A 26,468-nucleotide genomic window follows, 5' to 3' on the forward strand; every position below is an offset into this window, starting at 1 on the left:
TTGACATTCATCCTTCCCATTGTACTTATGCTCTGTTTTGCCGGTTTTCATCTTTCTCCTTTTGTGCCGCTTTTATTGTGTTTTCTTGGTAGATGTTGTTGATCCTCCTCTTCCTCAGCAGTGATTTACGGAAATTACTTAATGTAGAATTTGCACATTGACATGTCTAGGATCAAGTGATCCTTATTTTAATTGGTTTTTTCTTCTTTTTCTTATTTGTTTTTGCATAGGAGGAAAGGAAGGGGCCCACTCACCAGCATTCACCAGCACGGGCCACCTACCCTTTTTCTCTTACATCAGGAGCACGTATGTCACTCACATTTTGTTGACGGCTGAACTCATTAGGCAACTGGTACACAAGATGCAGGCTGAACGCTGAGGATCAGCTCAAGATTACAGGCACTTGCCTTGATACCATATGAAGCTGTTTATATAGGGGGTGACAACTTCTGGAACATGGGACTTTGAGAACTGTCAATGGACACTTATGAAGGAGTATGTTATTGGATATTGTGCATATTACTTACAAGGCTATGAGCACTTGCCCGATTATCCTTCTTCGACAATACGTAACAACAATATAGTAGTGATACCTCCATATTGTCAATCATTTTACCAACTATAATTAGTTTGTCCTTGTTAGAGATCTGATGTGTATACATATATTTATCTGTTTGACACTTCAGCAGTTATAGTTATACAAAGACACACATCGTGTGAGCTCATTTGACTCACAGTTGGAGCACATGAGATACGTCAGAACTGACTGGTAATTCGAGAATATGTGGCGATGATACAATACACACCAGACTTGATACGAGTTATCTGTATATCGAGGCACATTTACTGCCACCAATCTCTCATGCCAGACCACTATTGTTATAATTTATGACATAAGTTTCTGCATATTGACACTGAATATATCTGATTATATCTGATCGTTCATTGCTTGTATTCATGTATACACATGTGCCCCAGCAGTATGCTGTAATTTTTATTTGCATTTATCATTCAAACATGTTCATTCATGGGCATCTAAGGCACTTAAACCGTTATCAATGCACAACGTTCTATTCCAAGATGTCTGCCATGTGGAATCTACTAGTCCCCTTTTCATGTTTGCTTTCTTGTTTTTGATTTCCATGATTACTATAAGTTCGGCTGTCATTGGTTGCACAAAGTTCACGTGATCAAGCTTGTCTAAAGTGAAACGCGTTGTGAATAAACAGCGGTATTTACATTCTACACGAGTTGGTGTTTCTGAGAGCGCACTTATTGAGGATTTACGTATTGTTTACATACCGGTTCTCTCCGCCGGTGCGTGCGCCACTCTTCACGGGTCCCGAGCTGACCGGAAGGAGTAACTCACAGTTTTGGATATATATATCTATATCTATATATATATAGGTACAGGACTCATACGCAGAGCTGAGTTAAACAGGATGTGTTTGTACAGTATTCCTGGGGGTTATTTTCATGGATTCTGCTAGGGTCATCATATTAAGCTGTGATGCATTGTCATAGTTAGGTTTGTTTTTTCTTCGTGGAAGTTGATAAATGCTACTGCTTTCGTCATGCGAGCACCATGCAAAACTATAGTAAATCTGGGGCTACAAGTTTTAAGTATCCTTCATGTTTAACTGTTTTATTAATGTGTGACAACTTCGCATATGCGTCACCGTGCAAAGTATTAAATCTGAGAGGACATTGTCCTTCACAGCACCTCACATGAGTTAGGCCTCGACTGCTCAGCAACAGTGGTGACGTACATATACGTGGATATAACTGTGTTCCAGGAGTCCTGGATGAGTAGGGGAGCAATGCCTTATCACCCCTCAGACTGCAAGGTGCTCCCTACTACCAACAGGACATGAAGAAACAGCCTGACAGTTTGGGGATTAAGTACTGTCTTACAATGCAGGTGTAGGATAGGGATTGACTGCTGTACTGCAGGGCAGGTGTAGGATAGGGATTGACTGCTGTACTGCAGGGCAGGTGTAGGATAGGGATTGACTGCTGTACTATAGTGCAGGCGTATGATAGTGATTGATTGCTGTACTATATTGCAGGCGTATGATAGTGATTGATTGCTGTACTATATTGCAGGCGTATGATAGTGATTGATTGCTGTACTACAGTGCAGGTGTAGGATAGGGATTGACTGCTGTACTATATTGCAGGTGTATGATAGTGATTGATTGCTGTATTATAGTGTGGGTGTAGGATATGAATTGACTGTTGTACAATAGCGCATGTGTAGGATGGTGATCAATTGTTGTAATATAGTGTAGGTGTAGGATAGTGATTGACTGCTGTACTGCAGGGCAGGTGTAGGATAGGGATTGATTACTGTACCATAGTGCGGGAGTAGGATAGGGATTAACTACTGTCTTTTAGTGCAGGTGTAGGATAGTGATTGACTGCTGTACTACAGTGCAGGTGTATGGTCGTGATTGACAGCTGTGTTATGGTGCTGGTGTAGGATAGGGGTTGATAGTGTTATAATTCAGTTTTAGGATAGGGACTGACAGCTCTTTTATAGTGTAGGTGTAGGAAAGGGATTAACAGCTGTGTATAGTGTGCCAAACACAAAACATTAGTTTATGAATACAGGATTGAAAAGTGACGCAACACAGCATTTGGAATGAATAGTGCACCGTCGTGTGTTGCATCTACCACATTAACACTGTATCATGAATTGTCAAGCTGTTCGAGGCCGCCTGTAGGGATGCAGTGGGCGTCAGACGAAGGTACTCGGTCGTCTAAGCCCCTGCCGCTATGCAGTGGCCCTGGGACCGATCAATAGGGCGCAAGTGACCCTACACTCCTCTCCTGCTCCTACCCTTCCACTCCCTCCCCCTTGACTTCTACACCCTCACTCGACTGCAGATAAGCAAAGTTTCGCTCCATTTTGGGTTGGGCAGGGTAGATGGTTATAACTATGCTTGGAAGGCATTGGGAAGAGTGAAATTTGTTAAAGCGGGGCAACAAAGAGAAAATACAGTCAAAGGTGCCCAATTTAGGTATACACCCCATTGCCGCTAATTCTACCAGTGTGAGTCCTTCGGGTGCTCATTGTTCTTGTGGGGGTCGTTTTGAACCCCAAGCTCTGCATACAGTGTGTGTACTCCAAACTTCTCACACTATCTGTTCATTTGCCCCAGGTTCCTTAAGTGTCTAATTACCCCATTTTCCCTAATCTGCCTGTCCATGTACACCACGCATCTCACACTATCTGTCCACATGCCCTAGGCCGCTTGCACTGTCAATGTACCCCAAGCTCCTCTCTCTGTCTGTCGATGTGGCCCAGGCCCCCGCACTGTGTGTCCGTGTTCCCCAAGCTGTGCTGTGCCCGTGCCCCTCACTCTGCCCACGTGCTCCATACTCCTCACTGTTCATGTGCCCCACCAAGCCCATGCACTGTCAATGTACCCCAAGCTCCCCCCACTCTCTATTTGCCCCCGGGGCCCTCATATTGTGCACCCCAAGCTCCTTATGCTGTCTAAGATTCCCACGCTATTCATAAAGTATTTCCATGCACCCGTGGGTCCTCGCGGTTTCTGCCCAGGTGTCTCCAGCTCAAGTGTTCCCCACACTGTCTGTCTATGTGACCCGGCACAGTAGCCTAGCTATCCATGCCCCGCACACAATCTCCTCGTACTCCAGACCCCACGTGCCGTTTTCCATGTGGCTCCAGGCTCCTCTTTGCACCGGCCTCCACCTCAGGCTTTGTCCATGTCCCCAACTCCTCACATTCTGCTCAGCATGGTGTACTCCCAGATGTGCTAAACGTGGGCACCAGGCTCCTGCGCTCTCTGCTCACATGCGCCCGCGCCCTCCCCCTCCCCTCTACGTGGAGAATGTCAGCTGGGATTATACCACCAGAAGAGAGGGGGTTGTCCGCCCCTCCTTGTAGAACCTTGCAGTGAGGCTGTGGCCCTCCCGAGAGTGTGTGTCTCGTGTGAGAGCATAGCTCTGATGCTTGTGACTTGGAGGGTGGGCCCCTCGCAGACCTGTGCTGTAGCTCGCGTGTCGCTGCTGTGAAGAGTGCCTGTAACGTGCTGCTGCATGTGTCGAAAGTGGCCTGACTGGTGCCTTGGTGTATGTTGTTGTCACACCCGCGTGTCTCCCCCAGGCCAGGCCCATGGATAATAGAGCATACCATTCAGTGGATGCTTTCTGTTTCACAGTCCAACGCTGATGATTTATCTATCTCGCAAGGATGAAAGTCTGAACGGATCCACCAAGATTCAAACCTGTGAACAAATGGTTACACACTGTAGCCTGCAGGGGACGCTTCAATCCCCTGAGACCCCTCTTAAATTAAGGTATAGTGCGAAGTCGCTAAGCAGCGTTCCCCTCGATAATAGCAGGAGGCTAACAAGGTAGAATTCCACCTTTTAGCTGTCATTGTTCTGGCATCCGGGAGCCAAATAACAGCCTTCAGACCCATCCTTTTCATTGCTATGGTGAGAAAATATGTGGGATGGCCTTTGGTTGATTTTTGAGGCATGTTCAGTGCTCCCAGCCACCCCTCCTCCTCTGCCCGCCACTGTGCTCTCTAAGGCAGGATCCTGCTGTGGGAGCCCCTCTCCACTCAATCAAGAAAAACAAGCCTTCGCAAAGGCAAGTTTGGTGAAAAGTCCAGGGTGATCTGTGACTCTATTTGATTTCAAATACCTCTTCAGTAACTGAGGGTATCCTTAGATTCTTTGGCCACCTATCCCTTCCACACGCACACTCACCCGCCCCACCCAACTCTTTCGAAGGGCCCCTTAGTCCCAGGATTGGGATGGGTCAGAAAATAAGCCCAGTTCCTAAATAAAGTGCCCCCATTGGTGAATCAGATAGCTAAAGAAGTGGCCCACACATGCAGATCAGTGCAGTTCTGAAACGAGGTATAAGTGTGTTGTAATGTATGTGAGACTGCATGGATTTGTACTTGCTGCAGGCACTGTTTGTGGATATATCTGAGTAATCAATAGGATACCCGGCCCTCCAGACTTTAAAACAGGCCCACACACAGACCTGCCGGACCACCCTCCTCCTGGCACTGCGTTAAAGGCCAGTCCGACCCTGCTTAGCCCCAGGTCACCAGGTGGTCTGGTCGCTAGGGATACTGGGGGAGTTTAGGGGGTGCGTGAGCATCACCCTGTGTGTGCCGGGCAATGCACGTGCAGGTCTCTATTCTCTCAGGCACACGCCCTCAAAGCCATTGGCCAAACCATTGTGCGGGTCCAGGGCTGCCCCAGAGTGCCCAGGTGCCCATACCAGTGCTCACTGGTACTGACGGCAGAAGACGGGAAGGGCACCTACCTGTGTGTCCTGGACTCCACCGCAGAACGCCTGACTGAAGAATGAAGTTTCTTCAAAGTCCGTGCAGGGGTCATAGGCTAGAGGCGATAACAGGGTATCCTACAGGGTGCCAGATGGGGTATCCACGAGTTCCCGACCGAGAATCCCGTTGTGAGATACTGAAGGTGGGTGGTGAACCCCTACAGGGTCTGTATTGGGATCCCGTGGCCCAAGCAGCACGCTGCAATGAATGAGGGGGCGTCCTGGTGTCAGCACAGAGTGCTGCGTGAGTGAAAGGGGCCACAGCAGCACGCCAGAGCCAGCGACTGGGATCTCAGCGGGCTGCTGAGTCAATGACAAGGAGTGCTGGGTCCCCGGAAGTGTACTGGAATGGCCTAAGGGGATCCTGAGCTGCCCAGAGGACAGAGTGAGGGGCACCGTGTGACCCTAACAGTCCGCTGCGGCAGCTAGTATTAATTTCAATTTTGCCCAGCGGCCACACGGTGATGCAGGTCCTTCTAGTCCTGGGATGCCTCACAAGGCACGGCGCCGTGTACTTTTAATTTGCGCTGCGCAATGCACATGACAATGGCATTGGTCACAAGCCCCACCCTATGCCCCACCCTGAAGACCACGCAGACGTGGAGACAACAGCGTGCCGCCGCGCACCATTTAATTACAAACAGCCGCAGAGGCCCGGCCGGGGCCCGGCGCGTGCGCACTGTGCACCAACCATTTAATTAATTAAGAGGCCAGCAGGGCTTGCGCATGGCACGCGGCACTATTTACTTAATGAACAGGCCGTGGCGTGCCGTGCGCGCACCATTTAATTTATGGGGAGGGGAGGCCCTGCTCACCATTTTATTCATGAAGACTTGAGAGGCTTGCTTGCTGGCTCTGCTGAGTGAAGGGGCCCCTGGAGCGCGGGGCCCCCTCGCACCGTGGGGGCTACGGGGACCATTGTTACGCCCCTGGCTTCCTGGCAGGAGGTGGAGACGGCATTGTCAGAGGCAACCAATGCCCATTCAGGTGAATGGAAATCTATTCCCCCTACTCTAAATGCAGCCCAGGTCTATTAAGCATCAGCCCTGGGGATGGGGTGCGTATCAGTCCTGGTGACGGCATTAAGCCCACGGTAGTCCACACAAAACCGTAGTTCTGGAGTGGCAGCGGGTGCAGCAGCCTTTGGGACCAAGACCACTTGGCTGGCCCAAGGACTGTTGGAGGGCTCGATCACCCCAAACACCATCAGCTTCGAGACCTCCTCTTTGATGCTAGCCTTGACCTGGTCAGTCAACCTGTAAATCTTGTGTTTTACAGGAGGGCTGTCACCAGTGTTCATGTCATGGGTACACCAGTGAGTGACACCTTGGGTCAAAGAGAACAGGGGGCAAACTGTCCCAACTGGTGACAGTCGCTCTGCGGTTCTAGGGTCAGTGTAGGGAAAGGATCACCCCTTCCACTGACTCATTGTGCTCCTTGGTGGACAGTAGGCCAGGGAGAGGTTTACTCTCCTCTTCCACCCCATCATCTGTCACCAAGAGCATGCTCACTTCGGACCTTTTGAAGTGGGGCTTGAGGCGGTTCACGTGCAGGACCCTCAAAGGGTTCCGTGCAGTCTGCAAATCCACCAGGTAGGTGACATCACTTTTGCGCTTCACCACCTCAAACGGCCCAGTCCACTTATCCTGCAAGGACAAGGTTCCACTGGGGCCATAACCCACACTTTTTGCCCAGGTTGAAATTCGACCAGAGTGGCATTCTGGTCAAACCACTTCTTCATTTCTTCCTGTCTTGCTTCTAGGTTCGCCTGAGCGAGTTTCCTGAAGCAGGCAGTTTGGTTTCATAAGGCCAGCATGTAACTAAATACATCCTGGGGAGTTTTCCTGAGAGCTGCCTCCCATCCTTCCTTCACCAAACTCAGAGGTCCTGTCACAGGGAGACCATACAGAAGCTCAAAGGGACAGAACCCAAGAGACTTCTGTGGCACCTCCCAATATGCAAAGAGAAGGCATGGCAAGAGGACGTCCCACTTACGCCTCATGGGTTCTGTTAGACCCTTAATCATGCCCTTAAAGGTCTGGTTGAATCTCTCTACTTCCTCCCTTGTGGGTGGCAAGGAGTGGTGAACTTGTAGCTTACACCACATTCCTTCCACAGGGATGTCATATACTTGGATATGAAATTGGTCTCCCTGTCAGAAACAACCTCTCTGGGGGAACCCCACACGGGAAAAGATCCCCATTTACGTACGCCCCACTACTGGCACCATCGTTGTTCTGATAGGGATAACTTCCGGGTACCGGGTGGCATGGTCCACCAAGACCAGGATGTACCTGTTGCCCATGGCTGTCTTGGGATCCTGTGGCCCCACAATGTCCATCCCTACCCTTTCAAAGAGTGTCTCAACAACTGGAAAAGGATGGAGAGGAGCTTTGACCTTCCTCACACTCTTACCACTTGCCTGGCAAGTTGGCAAGACCTACAATGTCCATCCCACTGCCTTTGCATTTGGGGCCAGAAGAAGTGGGTGTCAAGCCTGTCAAAGGTCTTGTCCCACCCCAAATGTTCTGCCAAAGGCACGTCATGAGCCAGACCCAGTAGGAAGGTCCGAAGCGCTGGGGTACCACCAGAACACGGGCTGACCCACGCTCAGCGACCTTAGGCTCACTATACAGGAGATCATTCTCCCAGTAGATCCAATGTGATCTAGACTGATTACCAGCTGCCTGGAGCTGACGAACTGGAGCCGATGGCACCGGCGTTGGTAGGGATGAGGGCGGTTTGTCGTGTAACTTTACGAGCGGTGCCCTCGAACCACGGTGCAAGCAGCGGTATCGATTTTGGCATGGAGCGTGGTCGTCGGGGATAACAAAGCAGCGTCGTGAAGTGAGGCGATGAAGAGTGCGGTGCCCACAGGTCTTGGTGCGAGCAGTGGCTTGGTGGCGGCGTCAGCAGGCGTCGTCGGTGAGACCAGGGTCGCAGTGCGGCAGTGCGGAGGTGCCCTCTGGGGTGCCTTCATGACACAGTGTCAGCAGCAGTGTAGTAGACGGCGTTGGGTTGCTTTTTCTTCTGTACAAAACATACAGTTCCCAGTGTTGAGGGCAGAAGAACTTGAAGTCTTTGCTGTTCATGAGACTTCCTGAACAGGGGGCAAGCTCTACCTCAAGCCCTTGGAGAAACTCACAAGAATAGATTGCAGAAAGTCCAGTCCTTTCACTGCCCAAGACAGAAGCAGCCACTGCAGGCCAACACAGCAAACCACTCAGCAAAGCGGTAGTTCCTTCTCACAGCTTCTCCAGCTCTTCTTCTTGGCAGTCTTCTTGATCCAAAAGAGCTCTAAACTTTAGGGGTTTTGGCTCCACTTTTTAAAGCCAAAAATCCTTTGTCATCTCTGCTGAGAGTGTCTGTGCCCAGCCAGAACCAGTTCTGCCCTCTTTGGTGTGGCTTCCTGGCAGGAGGTGGAGACGGCACTGTCAGATGTAGATCAGGCCAATTGAGGTGAAAGGAAATCTCCTCCCCCTACTCTAAATGCAGCCCAGGTCTATTCAGCCCTTTCCTGACCCACCCAGACTATCTGGAGCCACTGCTCCTCCCCAGCCCCTGTCATCCAAAACGCAAACAGTCAATCCACTAGGGGTGGGCAGAATTTGCGTAGTCGCGCTACGCAAAGCTCCGTGAGACGGTAAAAAATCTACGCGAGCACGCAAAAATTCCACGAACACGCGGAATTGCTTTTTCCGTCCGTTCACGATGCTTTTTTCCTGTTTGCGAACGCTGTTTGCATGCTCGGGGAGAAATATCTCGCGAACACGCATTTTAAAAGCACGAACAAGCAAAAAATTCCACGAAGCTGCGGATTGCGGAATTTTTGGCAATTCCGCGTTCTCCGTGGAACGTGAAATTACCCAAATTACCCAAATTCCATGGTCAGAATGGAATTTACCGCCCAGGTCTACAATCCACAAACCCAGCAGAGGTCTACTGGATGGCTGAGCAAGAAAATACCTACTTTCTAAAAGTGGTATTTTCAAACTTAGAATATAAAAATCACATTCATTAAAAGATGATTCTTTGGATTCTGAGTTCAGGCATACTAAACTTTATTTCTCTACCTACTTCCCGGGGCCAGTAATGGTGATAAGATGTTATAAACAAACTCCCCATTCTGTCCTATGGGAACAAGTAGCCTTGCAATAGTTAAAAACGAAATTGGCAGTAATTCACTATCAGGACATGCCATACATACCAAGGCATGTCCTACCTTTCACATACGCTGCACCCTGCCCACGGGGGTACCTTGGGCCTTCCTTAGGGGTGACTGACATGTAAGAAAGGGAAGATTAGGGTCTGGCAACTGGGTACACTTGCCAAGTAAATCAAATATGCCAATCATGGAAACACCAATCCATAAAACAATTTACACCAGGAGCACTTGCACTTTACCACTGGTCAGCAGTGAGAAAAGTGCGCAGAGACACTAAGCCATCAAAAACAGAGTCACAACCGGGAGGTCAGAAAGCAAATACTCAGGAGAAACATGCCAAAAGATGCCAAGTCTAACAGTGGACTAGTATTTACTGGTTGTTTCTCCAATCAGGTAAATCTCCTGGGGATAGAAGGTTTGCAGTTCTCCACCCAAAAGTCTTGAAGTCCCCGCCTGCTTATATTCATCTTACCCAGTGGGAAGCGGCGTTTACTTAGCATGCGTTACTTCGCATGCCGTTACTACGCGGTCGTTAGTACGACCACGTTGTTAGTTAGCATACCTTTACTTCGCAATTCGGAACTACGAATTGCAGTAAGGGGGGAAGGTGTTGGATTTAAAATCCAACACCTTCCCTAGTGTCCGCATAGACTGGAGTTGGAATAGTAAATTATACTATTCCAACATGCAGCACCCCCTTACTGCAATTCGTAGTTCCGAATTGCGAAGTAAAGGTATGCTAAGTAACAACGCGGTCGTACTAACGACCGCGTAGTAACGGCATGCGAAGTAAACGCATGCGAAGAAAAGTTATATATTCTACCCAGTCCCTGCTCTCATTCAAACATGGGGTGAAAAGTTCCTTTGTTGAAGATTAAATGTTGGCTCTTCTCCGCTGTGCTCTGGTTGCCGAACAAAGACCCTGTTAGGTGTCGAGCGTAGACCCTGTAAGCATTGACTGCAATACAGATAAATAGATAAATGAAGAAGTAGGAACAATGATCAAGATGCCACAGGATCTCAATGATGAAGGTGCTCAAGATCATCCCAGGTGTCGATGGCGGAGCTGAGGACTTATCTCAATAAAGGAGGAGCTCACAATAATCCCAGATGTCGGTAGCGGAGCTGAGGACTTATCTCAATGAAGGAGGTGCTCAAGATCATCCCAGGTGTCAGTGGCGCTGATGAGGACTTATTTCAATGAAGGAGGTGCTCACAATAATCCCAGGTGTCAGTGCCCGAGTTGTGGACCTCTCTCATTAAAGGAGGTGCTCAAGATCATCCCAGATGTCGGTAGCGGAGCTGAGGACTTATCTCAATGAAGGGTGGACTTATCTCATTGAAGGAGGTGCTCAAGATCCTCCCAGGTGTCGGTGGCAGAGCTGAGGACTTATCTCATTGAAGGAGGTGCTCAAGATCATCCCAGGTGTCGATGGCAGAGCTGAGGACTTCTCATTGAATGATGTGCTCACGAGCATCCCAGGTGTGGGTGGCGCTGATGAGGACTTATCTCAATGAAAGAGGTGCTCAAGATCATCCCAGGTGTCGGTGGCAGAGCTGAGGAATTATCTCATTGAAGGAGGTGCTCAAGATCATCCCAGGTGTCGATGGCAGAGCTGAGGACTTCTCATTGAATGATGTGCTCACGATCATCCCAGGTGTGGGTGGCGCTGATGAGGACTTATCTCAATGAAAGAGGTGCTCAAGATCATCCCAGGTGTCGGTGGCGGAGCTGAGCACTTAAACTCTTAAAAGTACTACCAATGTCCAACAGAAAGCATACATTGATTCTTTACCACCCATTTATGTTGGTCTTCAAAATAAAAACTTTCTTGTTTAAGAATAAATGCAAGTCATGATCCATATGCTATTTAAATGGTATTTCCTGGAAGAATTGACTCCTGGAAAGGATGAATGTCATATTCAGAAACAAAGAAGCATCAAGTTCTTGATGTTGGGCACTATATGGGAATCTTATATTTGAAAAGTATTTACATAGTAACTTGTAAGGTCCACTCATTATACCGATACTGCAATTTTATCCCTATGGGTGACTCTGAACTTTACAGCTCCTGTCAAGACAACAGGTTAACAGACTTTCAGAGTGTTTAAGGATTGCAGAATGTGGCAGAGCATTCAACAACATCTTCAAGCGTGCCCTGAATTTGGCAGAGCTGCTAACTTCCCAAAACATTCTGGTATTTACAATGCTGAATCTTTTCAGTTTCATATTGTTCAATTGGGAAGCGTTGGTAGAATTTAATTTAATCAGCCATCCGATCATGCGCCCCACTTAAGGACTGTAGAAGAGCTCTGAAGAGGTATTTCTGGGTACATGAAGGTGCAGAGGCATGAAAGCGCAACACATCCATCAAACATATTGACATATGTTACTGCCGTTGTATCACATTATGTTCGTCAAACATCTGTCGCTGCTGTGGACATTCACATGAAGGTACGTAGGATCTCTTTGCTATGGATATCTTTTTGGTTTTTGTTAGCCACCCCTATCGCCTACTGTACTATGCACTACTATTGTCCTTTTGTATAGCATTTCTCATCAAACTGATTTGTTTGCCAATAAAATAAGAAGATAGTTATATAAACAGATCATCTAGCAGTTTTTGTTGTAAAACAACCCTTAATAAGGACCAGAAGTATTCTTTTGTGCCTTTCCCACTTTTTTGGTAATCACCAGAAAACAGTATTTGTACATTTTATGGTGACCATGCCACCATGACAGTGCTTAATTTGAGCCGGTGGTTTCTGGTGCCCGGCACTGGCACTTAATTGTCAACACTGGCACTTAATACAGTCCGCCACATTGTGGCAGTTTCCATCTAATTTTGAGATGAGCACAATAACAGTTGTTTAATAATTCTATATACATTGATAAAAACGAATACCTGCCACCAAAGCCATTTGGATAGCTTTGGGGACCTAGATAAGTCTGCAGTGTCAAACTTGTAGAAGTGTGATGGTTAGTAGTTTTTAGGTCGAGCCTACAGGCAGTGCGCATGCACTGCTCGCTCTGCGAGTCATGCCGCATTGTAGTATGCACTGGAAGCCTCGCCTACTTTCCGCCCATATTTGTCATGGGCTTGTCATTGTCCTTCGTAAATGATGGCTTCTGATTAGTAAATAGTCTTGTTAGTCCCTCCTTGGTACCGCCTTATCTGCATTTGTAACCTCCCATGAGGACTGGACCTTTTACTTGGCTTGTTACAGGGTTTGCGTTATAAGTGGGTGAGCACTGTTTTGTTTATTGACTAATGGGGACAATGGCGGCCGCTTTTTGTATTTGCGGCACACCCACACAGGACAATGGCGGCTGCTTTTCCTATGGAGCGCTATGCTGCTCTAACTTTAAAAGTGGCTGGCCCCTACTCCCACAACACTCACGGCACAATGGCAACGTTTTTTTTGTTTTTTTTTTACTTTTTAGAAGAACACGGCATCCGCTTCAAGGACACTGTGCGTTCTTTCAGCTTTTTTTTTTTTTTAATAAACTTGCATGCTGAGTGTGGCGCCTGCTTTAGGGACACCACGCTCAGCTTCTTTTTGTTTTTTTTATTCTTTATCGTTGAAAGCGGCCCCCGCTTCACAGACACTATGCTCTGCAATACAGTAGGTCTTTTTGTTGCAAACGTTTGACCTATTGGTATTGTAAATGATAATGCCTTTTAAGATTACAAAAAGCATTGCCATTTACAATGGAAATAGCCCAAAATCTCGCAAGTGCGAGACCTTATGCATTGTAAATGCTTGTTTTGTAATGTCATTGGCAGCACTGGACTTTGAGGTAATACTGCCCAGGGAACAAACAACGTGAATAGCCGAAGGGTTCCCAGGGCGTCTTACGTGCTACAAGTGTTTCAACCACACAGAAGCCGCCAGGGCTTTAAGTGGGATGAAAAAACTGGAGGGTCTCTGAAAGGGGCGTGGCCAAAGTAATTAAGGACGATGCTTTAACACTTAAGCTAAAAAATATGTGCTTAGCATAGTGTTTGCTGTTTCTGCCATTACATCTAGGTATATAATACAACAAGTAACATGTTATGTTGTCAGTTGTATGACAACTGGAATGCTGGCTGGAATGTAGTAGTGGAATGTACGGGGAGTGTCAGCTGAGGGTTCGGGTATCTGGCAGTTGTGGTGAGACCGTTGAAGCAGACTGATGTGTCGGGTATGTGCTGTTCGTGTAACTGAAGAAAGAAGACTTCAGTTCACTACTTTCTAGTGTCATCTCTTAATTGAAGAACCCTTTCTACATAACATCATACCTACAACAAGTCAGGACTATTGGCTTTGTCAATGGCTGTTAGTTGCATAAGATAAATTTGCAGCAACTATGGCTTGTTGTATATAATTTTGAAAAAGCTTACACTTAAAGCCCTGGTGACCCCAGGACAATGTTGCTGATCCCTGAGTTTCGAAAAGAAAAGGGAAATCCAGAGAGAAAATGACTCTCTTTAGAGGATTTCCCTTCCCCTACAACACTCACCTGGCATGACGTCATGCCGTAACTTCTCCACTAGTAAGCAGTGAGCAGTGTCAGCACACGCACATCGATGTGCCTGCTGTCACTGCAGTCCGGAAAAAAGCGGACCGCCTGTGCCAGGGCACAAAACAGAGCCCAATAGAGACCCGTTTCGAGGCCCCCTTTAAGAAAACTGCCGGTGCTCAGCACCAGAGAGACCCGGCCCACTTAAAGCCCTGGAAGCCACAAACCCATGAGTCATGTCTCCTCCTGGTGGGACTGGCCGAAGTCACATGCATGAAATATGAAACTGACTGCCTGCGTCCACTCCATCACCAGAACATACCATTGATTCAACTTCAAACTCCCATCTTCTTCAATACCCCTTTGACTCCACCCCAAGTCTGTCCCCCTCTAATGCCCAGTGGTGTGAAGGCTGTGTGAAATGATGGCGTACCCAGCGTGTTTGCGATCCCAGTTTTCACGCTTGACGTGGTGACGTGGCTGATGCGTCGCTCGTGTTCAGGCCTCACCAGCACCGCCATCTTTATGCTCCAGAGTGACTGCACCGCCACCTTCAAGAAGAAAACACTAGAGAAAATGAGGACAAGGCGGGACCTTCAATGCAATGACACTGTGAAAGACCCTTGAGACAAGGACACGCCCCTTCACAATTAACACCATGTATTTCCTAATGTATTCAATTGCTTTTCTAAAACAAACTCGCACTTAAGAGGAAGTCATTGTCAAGCGCATCTGCTAGAATGATGGCGCTGTGAATTAAAAATTTGCAAACATTCGTGACAAGAATTTTCAATTCTATTAAGGACAAGGAGGCGAGGATTATGCTTTCTCATTTCTTTATTAGAAATGCCCAGCAGCCAATTAGAAGAACCGTTGTAAAACGAAAAACTACAGTACCCATGAGCACCAGGGTACCACGTGACCAACCATAGAGTCTCACATATAAAAGATAATGCAGGTGAAAGTACGTCCTCTTTCTTTGGTGAGGAACAGTTCACAGGAAACAGGAAGTCCAATGAAAAACGATGAATGCCAGATAACAGAGTCCATCAGCAACAGCCGGGAATCACCCTGACGATAGTAAACACAGCAAACGCCAAATACAGGAGGCAGCAGACCATCCAAGCAAAGAGGCAGGTGGAACAGAAGGACCGCTATTTGGGGTCAGAACCTGAAAAGAAATGCATAGCCGTAATATTCATCCCATAAAGAGAGTGAAGTTAACAACAGAAGGGGGGGGGGGGGGGTAAAAGAGAGAAAAAACCAATGCATTAAACATAAATGAAATGCAAATATGACATTGAAAACATGAGAATAAGTCATGACCTTGGGTGGGATAATCCTCGCCTCCTTGTCCTTAATAGAATTGAAAATTCTTGTCACGAATGTTTGCAAATTTTTAATTCTATGTCAGGACAGGAGGCTCCGATTATGCTTGTTCAAAGCTGATCCACCACTACAGAAGCAATATGTTCAATAGGTTTGTAATAAAAAGTTTTGAACACAGAGTCAGAAGACCAATCTGCGGTTTTCATGATGTCCAATAATGAAACACCCATCGAGAACGCTTTAGAGGCCATAGCCCCACGAGCCGAATGAGCACCAAAAATGGAAACATCAATTCCAGCCTCAGACAAGAGCCATCTAACCCAGCGCGCTAAAGTAGCAGGCGTAACCGGACGAAAAGGTTTTTGCAAAGCAATAAGTAATTGACCCTGTGGATCTGAACGTAAAGGGGCAGTACATACCTCATAATCCTTGACACACTGAACAACGCAAAGGTTGGGATGGTGAGGAAATGAAGGATAGGTAACAAAAGAAGTAGCCGTTTTGGTGCGTTTAGAAATAAGAAAAGTGACACCCTCTGGTGTAAAACTACAACCTGCCAAGTCTAACGCACGCACATCAGAGACTCGTTTGCAAGAAACAAGACATAACAGCATAGTCAGTTTGGCAGAGAGTTGCTTGCGGGAAAGCAAGGAATTAGAAGGCCAAGCCTCCAAAAATCTCAAAACAATGGAGACATCCCACAACGAGACATATTTAGGGCACGGAGGATTCGATAAACGAATGCCCTTAAGCAATTTGTAAATCAAGGGATGCTCACCTGCAGGCTTACCATCGATAGGAACATGAGCCGCTGAAATGGCGGAACGGAAGTTGTTGACCGTGCGATAAGCCAAACCAGAGGAAGCGAGAGAGGCTAGAAAATTAATAATCATAGCCACATCCGCTGAAGCGGGATCAGCTTCCCGCTGAACACACCAATCACACCATCGTTTCCATGAGGCAATATATCGTTTGTGAGTACTGGGAGACCAGGCGTCACCGATGAATTTGGAAGCGTCGCATGAAAGGCCTGGGAGCGACCAGCGATCCCCGAAATTCGCCACGCCAACAGAAGGAGAGTGCCTGACAGAACAAGGGGATGCGGATTGCCGAGGGGATCCAACAACAGATTCCACTTCTGGGGAAGAAGGAACGGGACCGCACAGAACATTTCCAAAAGAACCGGGAACCACGCTTGAGCTCGCCACAGCGGAGCAATTAGGATTAACTCTGTTTGAAAGCGTTTCGAGTAAGCCAGAACCCTGGGAATCATCATGAACGGGGGAAAGGCATAACAGAGAGTCAACGGCCAAGTCTGCAGGAACGCATCCGTGGCTAGGGCTTTCGGATCCGGTCTCCAGCTGAAAAACAGAGGGAGCTGAGTGTTTAGGCGAGAAGCGAACAGATCTAGGTGACATTGACCCCAAGTCCGAAGGAGATTGCGAAAAATGCGCGGATGAAGGCGCCAATCGCTGAAGTCGCGAAGATTTCCAGTCCGCAATCTGATTGTAACAGCCGGGAAGATATTCGGCAATAACTGTGATCTTTTGTTGAAGACAGAAGTGCCAAAAATCCTTGGCGATCTCCGCCAAAATCTTGGATCTCGTTCCTCCTAACTTGTTGACATACCGAACCGCCGAAACATTGTCCATGCGGAGCAGAATGCAACAATTGGACTGGGGAGGAGAAAAACACCGGATCGCAAAGGAACCCGCCAGGAGTTCCAGGCAATTTATGTGAAGAGACAGTTCCTGGGAGGACCACCGACCCCCTGTCGAGACGGGACCGCAGCGGGCTCCCCAACCCCATAGACTGGCATCGGATTCTATCACCAGATCCGGAGAGGAGCCGAACAGGGCTCGCCCATTCCAGGCCTCCATGTGGTCTAGCCACCACTGCATCTCGTCCCTCGCATCCTGTGAAAGGGGAATCAGATCGGAATATCGAAGACCTTTTTGGAGATGACGAATCTTCAACCTTTGAAGTGCCCGATAGTGAAGAGGGCCCGGAAAGATCGCCTGAATGGAAGATGCTAAAAGACCTACTACACGTGCTAACGATCTCAACGACACAGTCTGTTTGGAAAGAACCGACCTCAATTCCCTCTTGATGTAACAAATCTTTTGATTTGGCAGTAGAAGTTGACAGGAAAGGGAATTCACCTGGAAACCCAGAAACTCTATCACCTGAGTAGGGTTCAAGATTGATTTCTGAGGATTGACAGGAAACCCCAGAGATTGTAAAAGGTCGATAGACCACTCCAGGTGCGATAAGACTGTGAGGGGACTGTCCGCCATGATAAGAATGTCGTCGAGATAAATTATTAAGCGGACACCCCGAGCACGCAGACATTCCGCGACGGGCCTCAGAAGCTTCGTGAAGCACCAAGGTGCTGACGAGAGGCCGAATGGAAGAACCGTGTATTCGTACCGTGTCCCCTGCCAACTGAATTGAAGAAATCGGCGATGAGGTTTGAAAATAGGAATCGAAAGATACGCATCCTCGAGGTCGAGCCCAACCATCCAATCCCCCTCGCGAAGAAGATCGCGCAATAGATGAATCCCCTCCATTTTGAAGTGTCTGTAAACGACATTTCCGTTGACCTCCTTCAAATTGAGGACCAGACGATTGCCGCCCCCTTTTTTCTGAACCAGGAAAATAGTGCTGAGGAACCCTTGAGGGTGGGGGATGGACGGAATGATTGCCCCTTTTTTGAGGAGGGATTCGATCTCCGCCGAGATAAAACCTTGGTCCTGAAGAGAAAAAGTTAGGGGATGTGGAGGAAGGTATTGATGCTGGGACTGATAAAACTCTATTTTGAAACCCTGAACAGTTTGCAGAACCCAAGCATCGTCGGAGATTAGACGCCAGTTGTGGAGAAAAAAATCGTATTCTGCCCCCCAGAATCACGTCGGAAAAAGGAATCAGACTCACCTGAGGTGTTAGAGTCGTGGTAGGCCCCCTGGTTTCCACCTGCACGGCCCTTTCGAAATTGACCTCTCCCTTTGCGGGAAGGATAGAAATTGGAGCGGGAGTTGTATCCAGAGTCTTGACCTCTGCCTTTCTGGGACTGAAAACCCCTCTGGGAGGGATGGTGAGAGCCACGGCCGAACGAGCGTCCCCTATGTCGTCCGGCCCTGGCAAAAACCGGATGAAGAGCTCGTTTGATGGAAGCCTGAGCTTTATCCAGACCGCTGAAGGTCGCAACAAACTTTGTCAATTCCTTTAGAAAAGGTTGGCCGAAAAGAAGACCCTGAGCCACCGGACCAGATTTGGAAGTAGACAGTTCCGCTAATTTTGGGTCGATTTTTAGCAAAATAGAGCGACGACGCTCGCTCGAAATTGCACAATTAGCGTTGCCTAACTGGCAAATAGCCCTCTGAGCCCATTCGATCAGGTCGTCAGGATCCACAAGGGAAGAAGATTCCTTGGCGTGAAATCCAAGATCCAGAATTTTGGTGAGTGGTCCCAGTAAATCCAGCATTTTATCCTGACAGGAACGCCAGGACCTGTCAAGACCCTTCTTCGGATCCTTTGCAAATTTCTTAAGATAAGACAGCATAGTGGGATCAATCTCTGGAGTGTCTGCCAGGTGATCTGCGAGATCCGGGCGAGGGCACTCAGACCGAAGGCGAGCCCTAACATCCTTTTCGAAGGGCTGCCGAATGTGCGCCTGAACATAGGCCGCTACTGCAGGGGAAGGGAGCCAGGAAGATGAATGCGGATGATAAAGTTCAGAAGGTTCAAATGTAAGGACCTGAGGATGAGTGGGAGCATCGACATAATGCTCCTTACGAGACTTCTTGCGTGGAGGCGGAACATCCTGGTCCGAAGGAGAGGAAGGAGGACCATTGGAGTCAGTCAGAAGTCCAGAAGAGGCAGAGGCGCCCACCGAAGGCAAGGAGGAAGCTTTTTCGGAGGCTAAAGATTTAGCCAGTCTTTTAAAATCCGACCTATGCGGATTAGCCGGAGATTTTGAGGAACTGGAAGGAGGCAACCAACCCTGTTGCTTGGCGTAGTTCGTCAAATGACGTTTCAGGGGATTAATGGCGTGGACCAGGGCCTTATTAACGGAGTGGGTAACCCCTTGGTCCAGAGCTTCCACTAGATCCTGCTCTAGAAAACTAGAGTCATCATCTTCAAAGGAGTAATCATCGTCATCAAATATTCCTCCATTTTCTGTCACAGTAATGTGATAATAAAGCCCACAAAATGATACTCCGATTTTTTTATATATATGCCAAAGGCACAAATCAGGGGGAGTGAATAACCCCACAGCAAGCCAGAAGGAAAGGTAGAGAAACCTGACCCAAAATATATAAATAAATAAATTGTGGAGGGAGGGCTTGCTGCACAATCACTCTAGGCAGTGCCTATGCGCTATTATACAGCCCAAAGCCTTGAAAAAGCAATGGGCGTCGATGGGGCTGAATAACTTTCGAGGCTGTGGGCAGCGGAGTGTAAAACAACCGATTCTGGGAAGCTCCGTGTGGAAAACACGAATGTAAACAGTTAAAATGGCCGCCGCGCATGCGCGGTAACGGCCGCCTCGAGAGAGAAATGAAAAATGAGCCCGCGCGTTAAAGCGCGAGTCTCACTGCCCCAGGACTCCCACTCCACCTGAAAACGAGCACGGACGCTCCGACGAGCGTCCGGACCTCGGGAGGTGAGAACACGCTCCCAGCACAGCACCGCGCGTGTTTACAGACACCGCGCGAATGAGAACGAAATGCACTAGACAGCGGCAAGTGCAACAAAGTAGCAATAAAAGTTACGAATGAAGCACAGAAGCATGCGTATGAAGCGGTACACAGCAATACAGCAACAAAGTATCAATGCAACACATTAGCAATAGAGATAAATAAGAAACACTTAACTGGCTGCGGAGCAGCAAAGAAAGAGGACGTACTTTCACCTGCATTATCTTTTATATGTGAGACTCTATGGTTGGTCACGTGGTACCCTGGTGCTCATGGGTACTGTAGTTTTTCGTTTTACAACGGTTCTTCTAATTGGCTGCTGGGCATTTCTAATAAAGAAATGAGAAAGCATAATCGGAGCCTCCTGTCCTGACATAGAATTAAATGCTCACTGCTGACATCTGGTGTGTCCTGGAGGTCAGCAGGTCAAAGGTATGGGTCCTGGGAGGCCTCTAATCCATCTGTCTGAGGTCAATACATTAAGGACCATTAAAGTGAGTGATAGTAACACCCGTCATTTTCAATTATTAGAAATAGAGGAAGTGTGGAATAAAGAGGTTATTAAAATGTATTCTTTTATTAAAATGAGTGATAAAGGTCTATGAATATTCATGTTAGTAGTACTATAATAATAACAAGATTTCTAGTACGGTAATTCAAAAAGATGTCGAAAAACCTTAACGATTTAAATAATGAAAAAGTGGTTCTTTTCAGCAAGACTTTGCAGAAACTCATTTTTGTGGCAAGATTAGAAACAATACCCCACCCCGGCCCCTTTTCCGAGGCAATGGCGAACCCAATATTGGGCGTGAGACATGATGGGCCCCAAGATGGCTACAGAATGTGGGTGCTGCAGACTGGGTCATTAGCTGCATTCTCTGGACACCAGGGGCTTGGTGAAGTGGAAGGATGGTAGGTACTGGTGCAGGAAAAGTTTTTTAGGTCTCGCCTGACCCAGTGCATGCGCTGTCTGTCGAGACTTATTGAGAGGGCTCCAAAAAGTGCTACCAGGCCAGGCTAAAGCTACAGTACATGTGCGCGGGCGCGCGCGGCGCTTTTACCGCGATTAGTTTCACTTTCGCGGCCGCTTTGATGTTTGATCGCGATCACTTTCGCGGCCACACGGCCGCTTTGCATAGTCAATAGGTCTCGCTTTTGGGACCTTATAAGTATTTAGTTATGCAACTGTTGCATGGCTAAACACTTATAAGGTCCCAAAGGCGAGACCTATTGGCTATGCCAATGCTTGTTAGAGTTAGGGGTGCTGCCCAACATTAGCTTATTAAACTCATGAGGGCTGTGAAAAATCCAAGTGCTACTTAAATAGAGAATGCACTGAGTGAGTCCAACTAGTCCAATGGTGAAAATAAAAAAAATAAAAAATGTATATGTATATACATATATATATATATACACTACCTACTAGTGGTCGGCAGTAGGTAATTATAGTTAACACCTAGGGCCAGATGTATGAAAGTAGCGAATCGCAGAATTCTGCTGTTTGCGGATGCAAAATGGCCTTTCCTCATGTATGAAAGGCTTCAGAATTTGCAATTTAGGTAATCACAATTTGTAGTGATTACCTAAGTAGCAAATGCAAATAGCAGGGCGGGGGCGTAACCCCGGTGTTAATGGCATCTGAGAAAGGCTTGTTACGCTGAAATGCATTATGCCAAGAGTGATCAATTAAAGGGAATCTATGTAATTCCCCGCTGTGTCCTCTGATTACTTTTACTGAGTAGTCTTCGTTGTGATATTTCACGCGAATGCCAGGAGCATGTTAAGAGGACCTGTCCTTCAAGTGTCCGTGGCATTGCTGGCTAAAACTGTGGTTTTCTTTCTTTCTCCAAGGTATTGAAACAGCCACGGACCGTCTTGAGTTTGGGCCAAGCAAGCGGCCACTGCCAGGAGCAGCCCGTGACTGCACAGGGGAAACGAGATCATTGCATCGGAGTTTCATGGCCCGGCTGACTTTCATATTTGGGGCAGGACGATGGGGACCCAAGGAATTCCGGGTCACTCCTTCATCCGGGCTTTACCATCGCCACGAAGCCCTGCTTTGCCCGGAACAAACAGCGCCCAGTTAGGGAATATTGGGCAACGCCACAAGCACTTACCAAACTGTATGCTGGGAGCTGTAGTCGATGGACTTGGACTATGGTTGTGGCTTTAAACAACAAGGTGGAGACAGCTGAACTCCCACCAATGGGAGTGCCACAGGACTTACATAGCACGGCGGGGGCGTAACCCCGGTGTTAATGGCATCTGAGGAAGGCTTGTTACGCTAAAATGCATTAGGCCGAGAGTGATCAATTAAGGGATTACGTGTAATTCCCCGCTGTGTCCTCTGATTACTTTTACTGAGTGGTCTTCGTTGTGATATTTTCACGCGCATGCCAGGAGCGCGTTAAGAGGACCTGTCCTTCACGTGTCCGTGGCATTGCTGGCTAAAACTGTGGTTTTCTTTCTTTCTCCAAGGTATTGGAACAGCCACGGACCGCCTTGAGTTTGGGCTAAGCAAGCGGCCACTGCCAGGAGCAGCCCGTGACTGCACGGGGAATATGCCGAGAGTGATCAATTAAAGGGATTCCGTGTAATTCCCCACAGTGTCTTCTGATTACTTTTACTGAGTGGTCTTCGTTGTGACATTATATATATATATATATATATATATATATATATATATATACACACACACACACACACACACACACACACACTACTTACTCGTGGTCGGCAGTAGGTAATTATAGTTAACACCTAGGGCCAGATGTATGAAAGTAGCGAATCGCAGAATTCGGCCGTTTGTGGATGCAAGATGATGGCCTTTCCTCATGTATGAAAGGCTTCAGGATTTGCAATTTAGGTAGTCACAATTTGTAGTGATTACCTAAGTAGCGAATGCAAATAGAGAATCGCAATTCCCTAATGCACATGTAAGAAGCCTTTCCTAAATGCAAACTGTGCATTTAGAAAATGCTATTGCCATCAAGTTGATAGTAACCATGTGCAAATTTTTCAAAATGCACAAAAATGCATTTTTCAAAATGCCATATAGTATGTGAGTTCTTTACATGTGCACAACTTACATTTTGGGGGTGCTACAGGGGAGCATTTGATAATTTGCGATGACCAATTAGCTAATGCAAAACTATTCGCACCTCTGAGCCTTTCGGCACATAGGAACGAATGGAGTCAAGACCGGTCAGGAATAACTTTATTTCAGTTCAGAGAACCATAACAGTCTCACAATAAAAATATTTACAATTCATAAAAAACATCAACAGAGAATTATTTAAAAGAACAATTCTTAATATTTCAGCAGATAATTAAAATAACAAAGTCAAGCCTTAGCAATCCTATACTAATTTCATTAATAACAATTTCTAATCACAATAGAACACCTTATAAAATTTAGAACAGCAATGTAGATATCAATGTATGCAAGTAGTTGAAACCACCATTATATAAACAAGGACGAATGTTCCTTAATAATGGAAGCTGAAATCTGGTTCTCACCGACTTATATAATGTGCAAAATAATAAAAAGTGCAACATGCTTTACCTAGAGGAATTATCACACAGGCAAGGCATAAGCTTGCCCGCCCATCCTCCTTGACAAAGAAAGGCCAACAAAAAGTGCACAGTGCATAGTGGAAACCTAGTTAAGTAAAATCTAATCTGGGAATTAGTAGAAAAATATAGATAAAATTGTGAGGGGGAAGAAGGCAAATAAAACGCTCCCATCTTGCAGTTAATATCTTCACGCATTGCCCGAGTAAAAACGACTCTCTAATAATGGCCTTAGCATTTGGAGGGATTCTTTCAGGGATTTCAAAGAAGTGTCCTAGACCTAACTCTTGAAACTTTTCCCTCACAAAGCGGAGCCAGGGCATCTTTAGAGTTTTATGCGTATTAAGGGATTCCCTAATAACATCACTTAAAAACTCTAGGGCCTCCTGAGAGCCAAATCTTGGCCCGTAAATACAAAGGGGCACAGTGAATACGATCTTCTCTGAAATCTTGACCCCGTTAAGTATGGCAAAATAAAGTGGGGACACTTTTTGGTACCATCAGTAGTTTTTAACAAAATGTATTCTCTACTAGTTGGAGCTGTTGGCTTCTATTGTACCCCCAGACCCTGTCCCTATATGTGGCAATAGAGAAGCATTTAGCTCTGTAAAGAGTTAGCTATTCTTTCACCGGTTTGTGCCTTTTACAGGCATACCGAAACAATCCATCCGCAGCCCTTGTCAGCTGTGCTCTGGTAGCTAAGAGTGCTTCCCACTTCATCTGATTATTTAATAAATTACCCAGATATGCGAAATTATTGACTTTTTCTATCTTCTTTCCCTGGACAAAAAAGTTTTGGCTTTTGTGGTCATTGGGCCATACACCATTTTGTACGATTTGTTAAAATTAACTTTTAGATCAAGGGATGTCATAAAATCAGTAAAAGCATCAAGAGACTTCTGCAAACTCAAAGCTGTCCTTGCCATTAATACTGTATCGTCTGCGTATGAAAGCAGGGGTACGGGTTTATTACCAATTTTAGGGAAATCAATCTTCCTTTTTAATAAAAAAGCCTCCAGCCCATTTGCATAGTTTAAAAACAGGAACTGGGCTAAAATACATCTTTGGCGGACCCCCCGTGGAGATAATTGTGTGGGTTGGAATGGAGTCATATTACCTATTAGCAATTCACTATTTACTGAATCGCTATTATGTAATATTAAGGAATCGCAAAAATGTTACAGATTCCTTAATACACTGCATTCTGTGATTACCAAACAGCGATTCAGTAAAAATCGCTATTTGGTAATTGCAAAATCCTACTTTCATACATGTGGCTCTTAGTTTCCATTAAAAAAGTGCTTTTTGACTTGTCTAAATCTTTGGCGCCGTTTGATAAATCCACTAAATTTTCCCAAAAAAATGTCAAGTTAAGTCTTGTGCATGGAAAGCTTCAGGGTGATCTGTCAAGTGGGGACAGAGAAAAAGGGGAGGGGTTAAAAAAAAGTGCATTTCCAATGTTAATTCCCATAGAGATTTTAGACATGACTACAGCCCAAACCGCTGGACAGAATGACACCAAACTTGGCAGGAAGGTAGCTCTTTGCCACATAGTCGAGTCAAAATGTCGACGCCCATTCCCAGCAGGCCTGGACCATAGGCTCCTTCCCCGACCTGGTTTAGAAGATACAATTCTTCTTTTTTGAATCATATTGTAAATACTTGTATGACTCCATGGTATTCAGCAAGTCGGACAGGCTCTTATTTCAAGGTGTGATTATAACAGGTCTCCGTTGTGAGAAGTTGGCCTGGTATATGCTGTCCACTAATTAAAGTGGGCACCTTGCACCAGTCCAAACAACCCTTATTGATGATTAGGTTAAAGACAACCTTTATAGAAAGCTATCCTAGTGGTAGCTGTGGAGAGCAGCCTTCAGGCTAAGTCTCGAAGGAATGTAAAGCAGCTTGTTTTACCAGATCAGAACCTCCTGCATGACCAAATGAAAGGAGAACCACACAAGAGATATATAAAATATATGTATTTATTACTAAACACTCTCTACTAACGATTAGAGCATAAGCACACAATATTAAATCAATAGAACAATAGTAAATAGCACAATACACAGCGGACTCCAGGGGGAGACCGAACCATATACTACGAAAGTGGTATAACAACCACAACTTCACTAGACACAGTGCCTAGAGCACGTAGAATCACTGAGACCCCAAGGAACCACCCAAAGTAGTGACACAGGGGACCCACGGAGGACGGATGCAGTGTGAGAACACAGACGCGAGCGGCGTACAACTCTATGGGAAAGTCACGGTTGGAAAATTACAGTTTAAGGACACTTCGGAGAGGACTTCAAGCAAACCCTTTTGAACATAGAAGGTTTAAAGGTCAGCACCCTTGTGAGTACCGAGGTACCCGTGTTATCTATCCCAGGGGAACCGGGTGCATAGGGGTCAAGCGGTGTCGGAAACCTTTGTCATTTTTAATGGCATTATGCAAAGAAGTGCTGCTGCCGGGAAGATGAAAAGTAGCTGGTGGAATCCAAGCCTGGATCCGAGGTGAGAAGAACCTGAAAGCAGAGGGGACAGAGTCTGGGTCACTTAAGGGTGACCAGGGGCTCAGTAGACGAATGCCCACCGATGTCGGGTGCTTCAGGTGAGAAGATAGGATGATTGACTCTGCAGCCACGGGAACCAGGAGACCTCGACGACGACCACGTCCGGAGGTGAGCTGTCCCACGAAGGACGCCGAGTGCTGGGGGGTCACTGTCTGGATCGAACACCAACAATCCGTGGCAACTGCAACCCACGCGGGCAGAAGAAATAAGCTACAGTGAGGACCAGCAAGGTCCTGGGGACTCTCCAAGCAATGGAGAGTCAGGGCACATCTGGAGCAACCGGGAAA

The 26,468-nt window shown here is 46.9% G+C and overlaps 1 protein-coding gene across 2 annotated transcripts in view; it reads right to left on the reverse strand.

Moving 5' to 3' along the window:
- LOC146829678 (phosphatidylinositol 3,4,5-trisphosphate 5-phosphatase 2-like) overlaps positions 1-26,468 on the reverse strand; it is a 737,141-nt gene that overhangs the window by 212,128 nt on the left and 498,545 nt on the right. For both annotated transcript variants that reach the window (XM_085608354.1, XM_085608353.1), the window contains exon 14: positions 14,440-14,557. In XM_085608354.1, coding sequence (XP_085464480.1) covers positions 14,440-14,557 — 118 coding nt within the window. The remainder of the gene's footprint in view (positions 1-14,439; positions 14,558-26,468) is intronic.

This window comes from Triturus cristatus, chromosome 5_2 (genome assembly GCF_964204655.1).
Source record: "Triturus cristatus chromosome 5_2, aTriCri1.1, whole genome shotgun sequence".
NCBI lineage: Eukaryota > Metazoa > Chordata > Amphibia > Caudata > Salamandridae > Triturus > Triturus cristatus.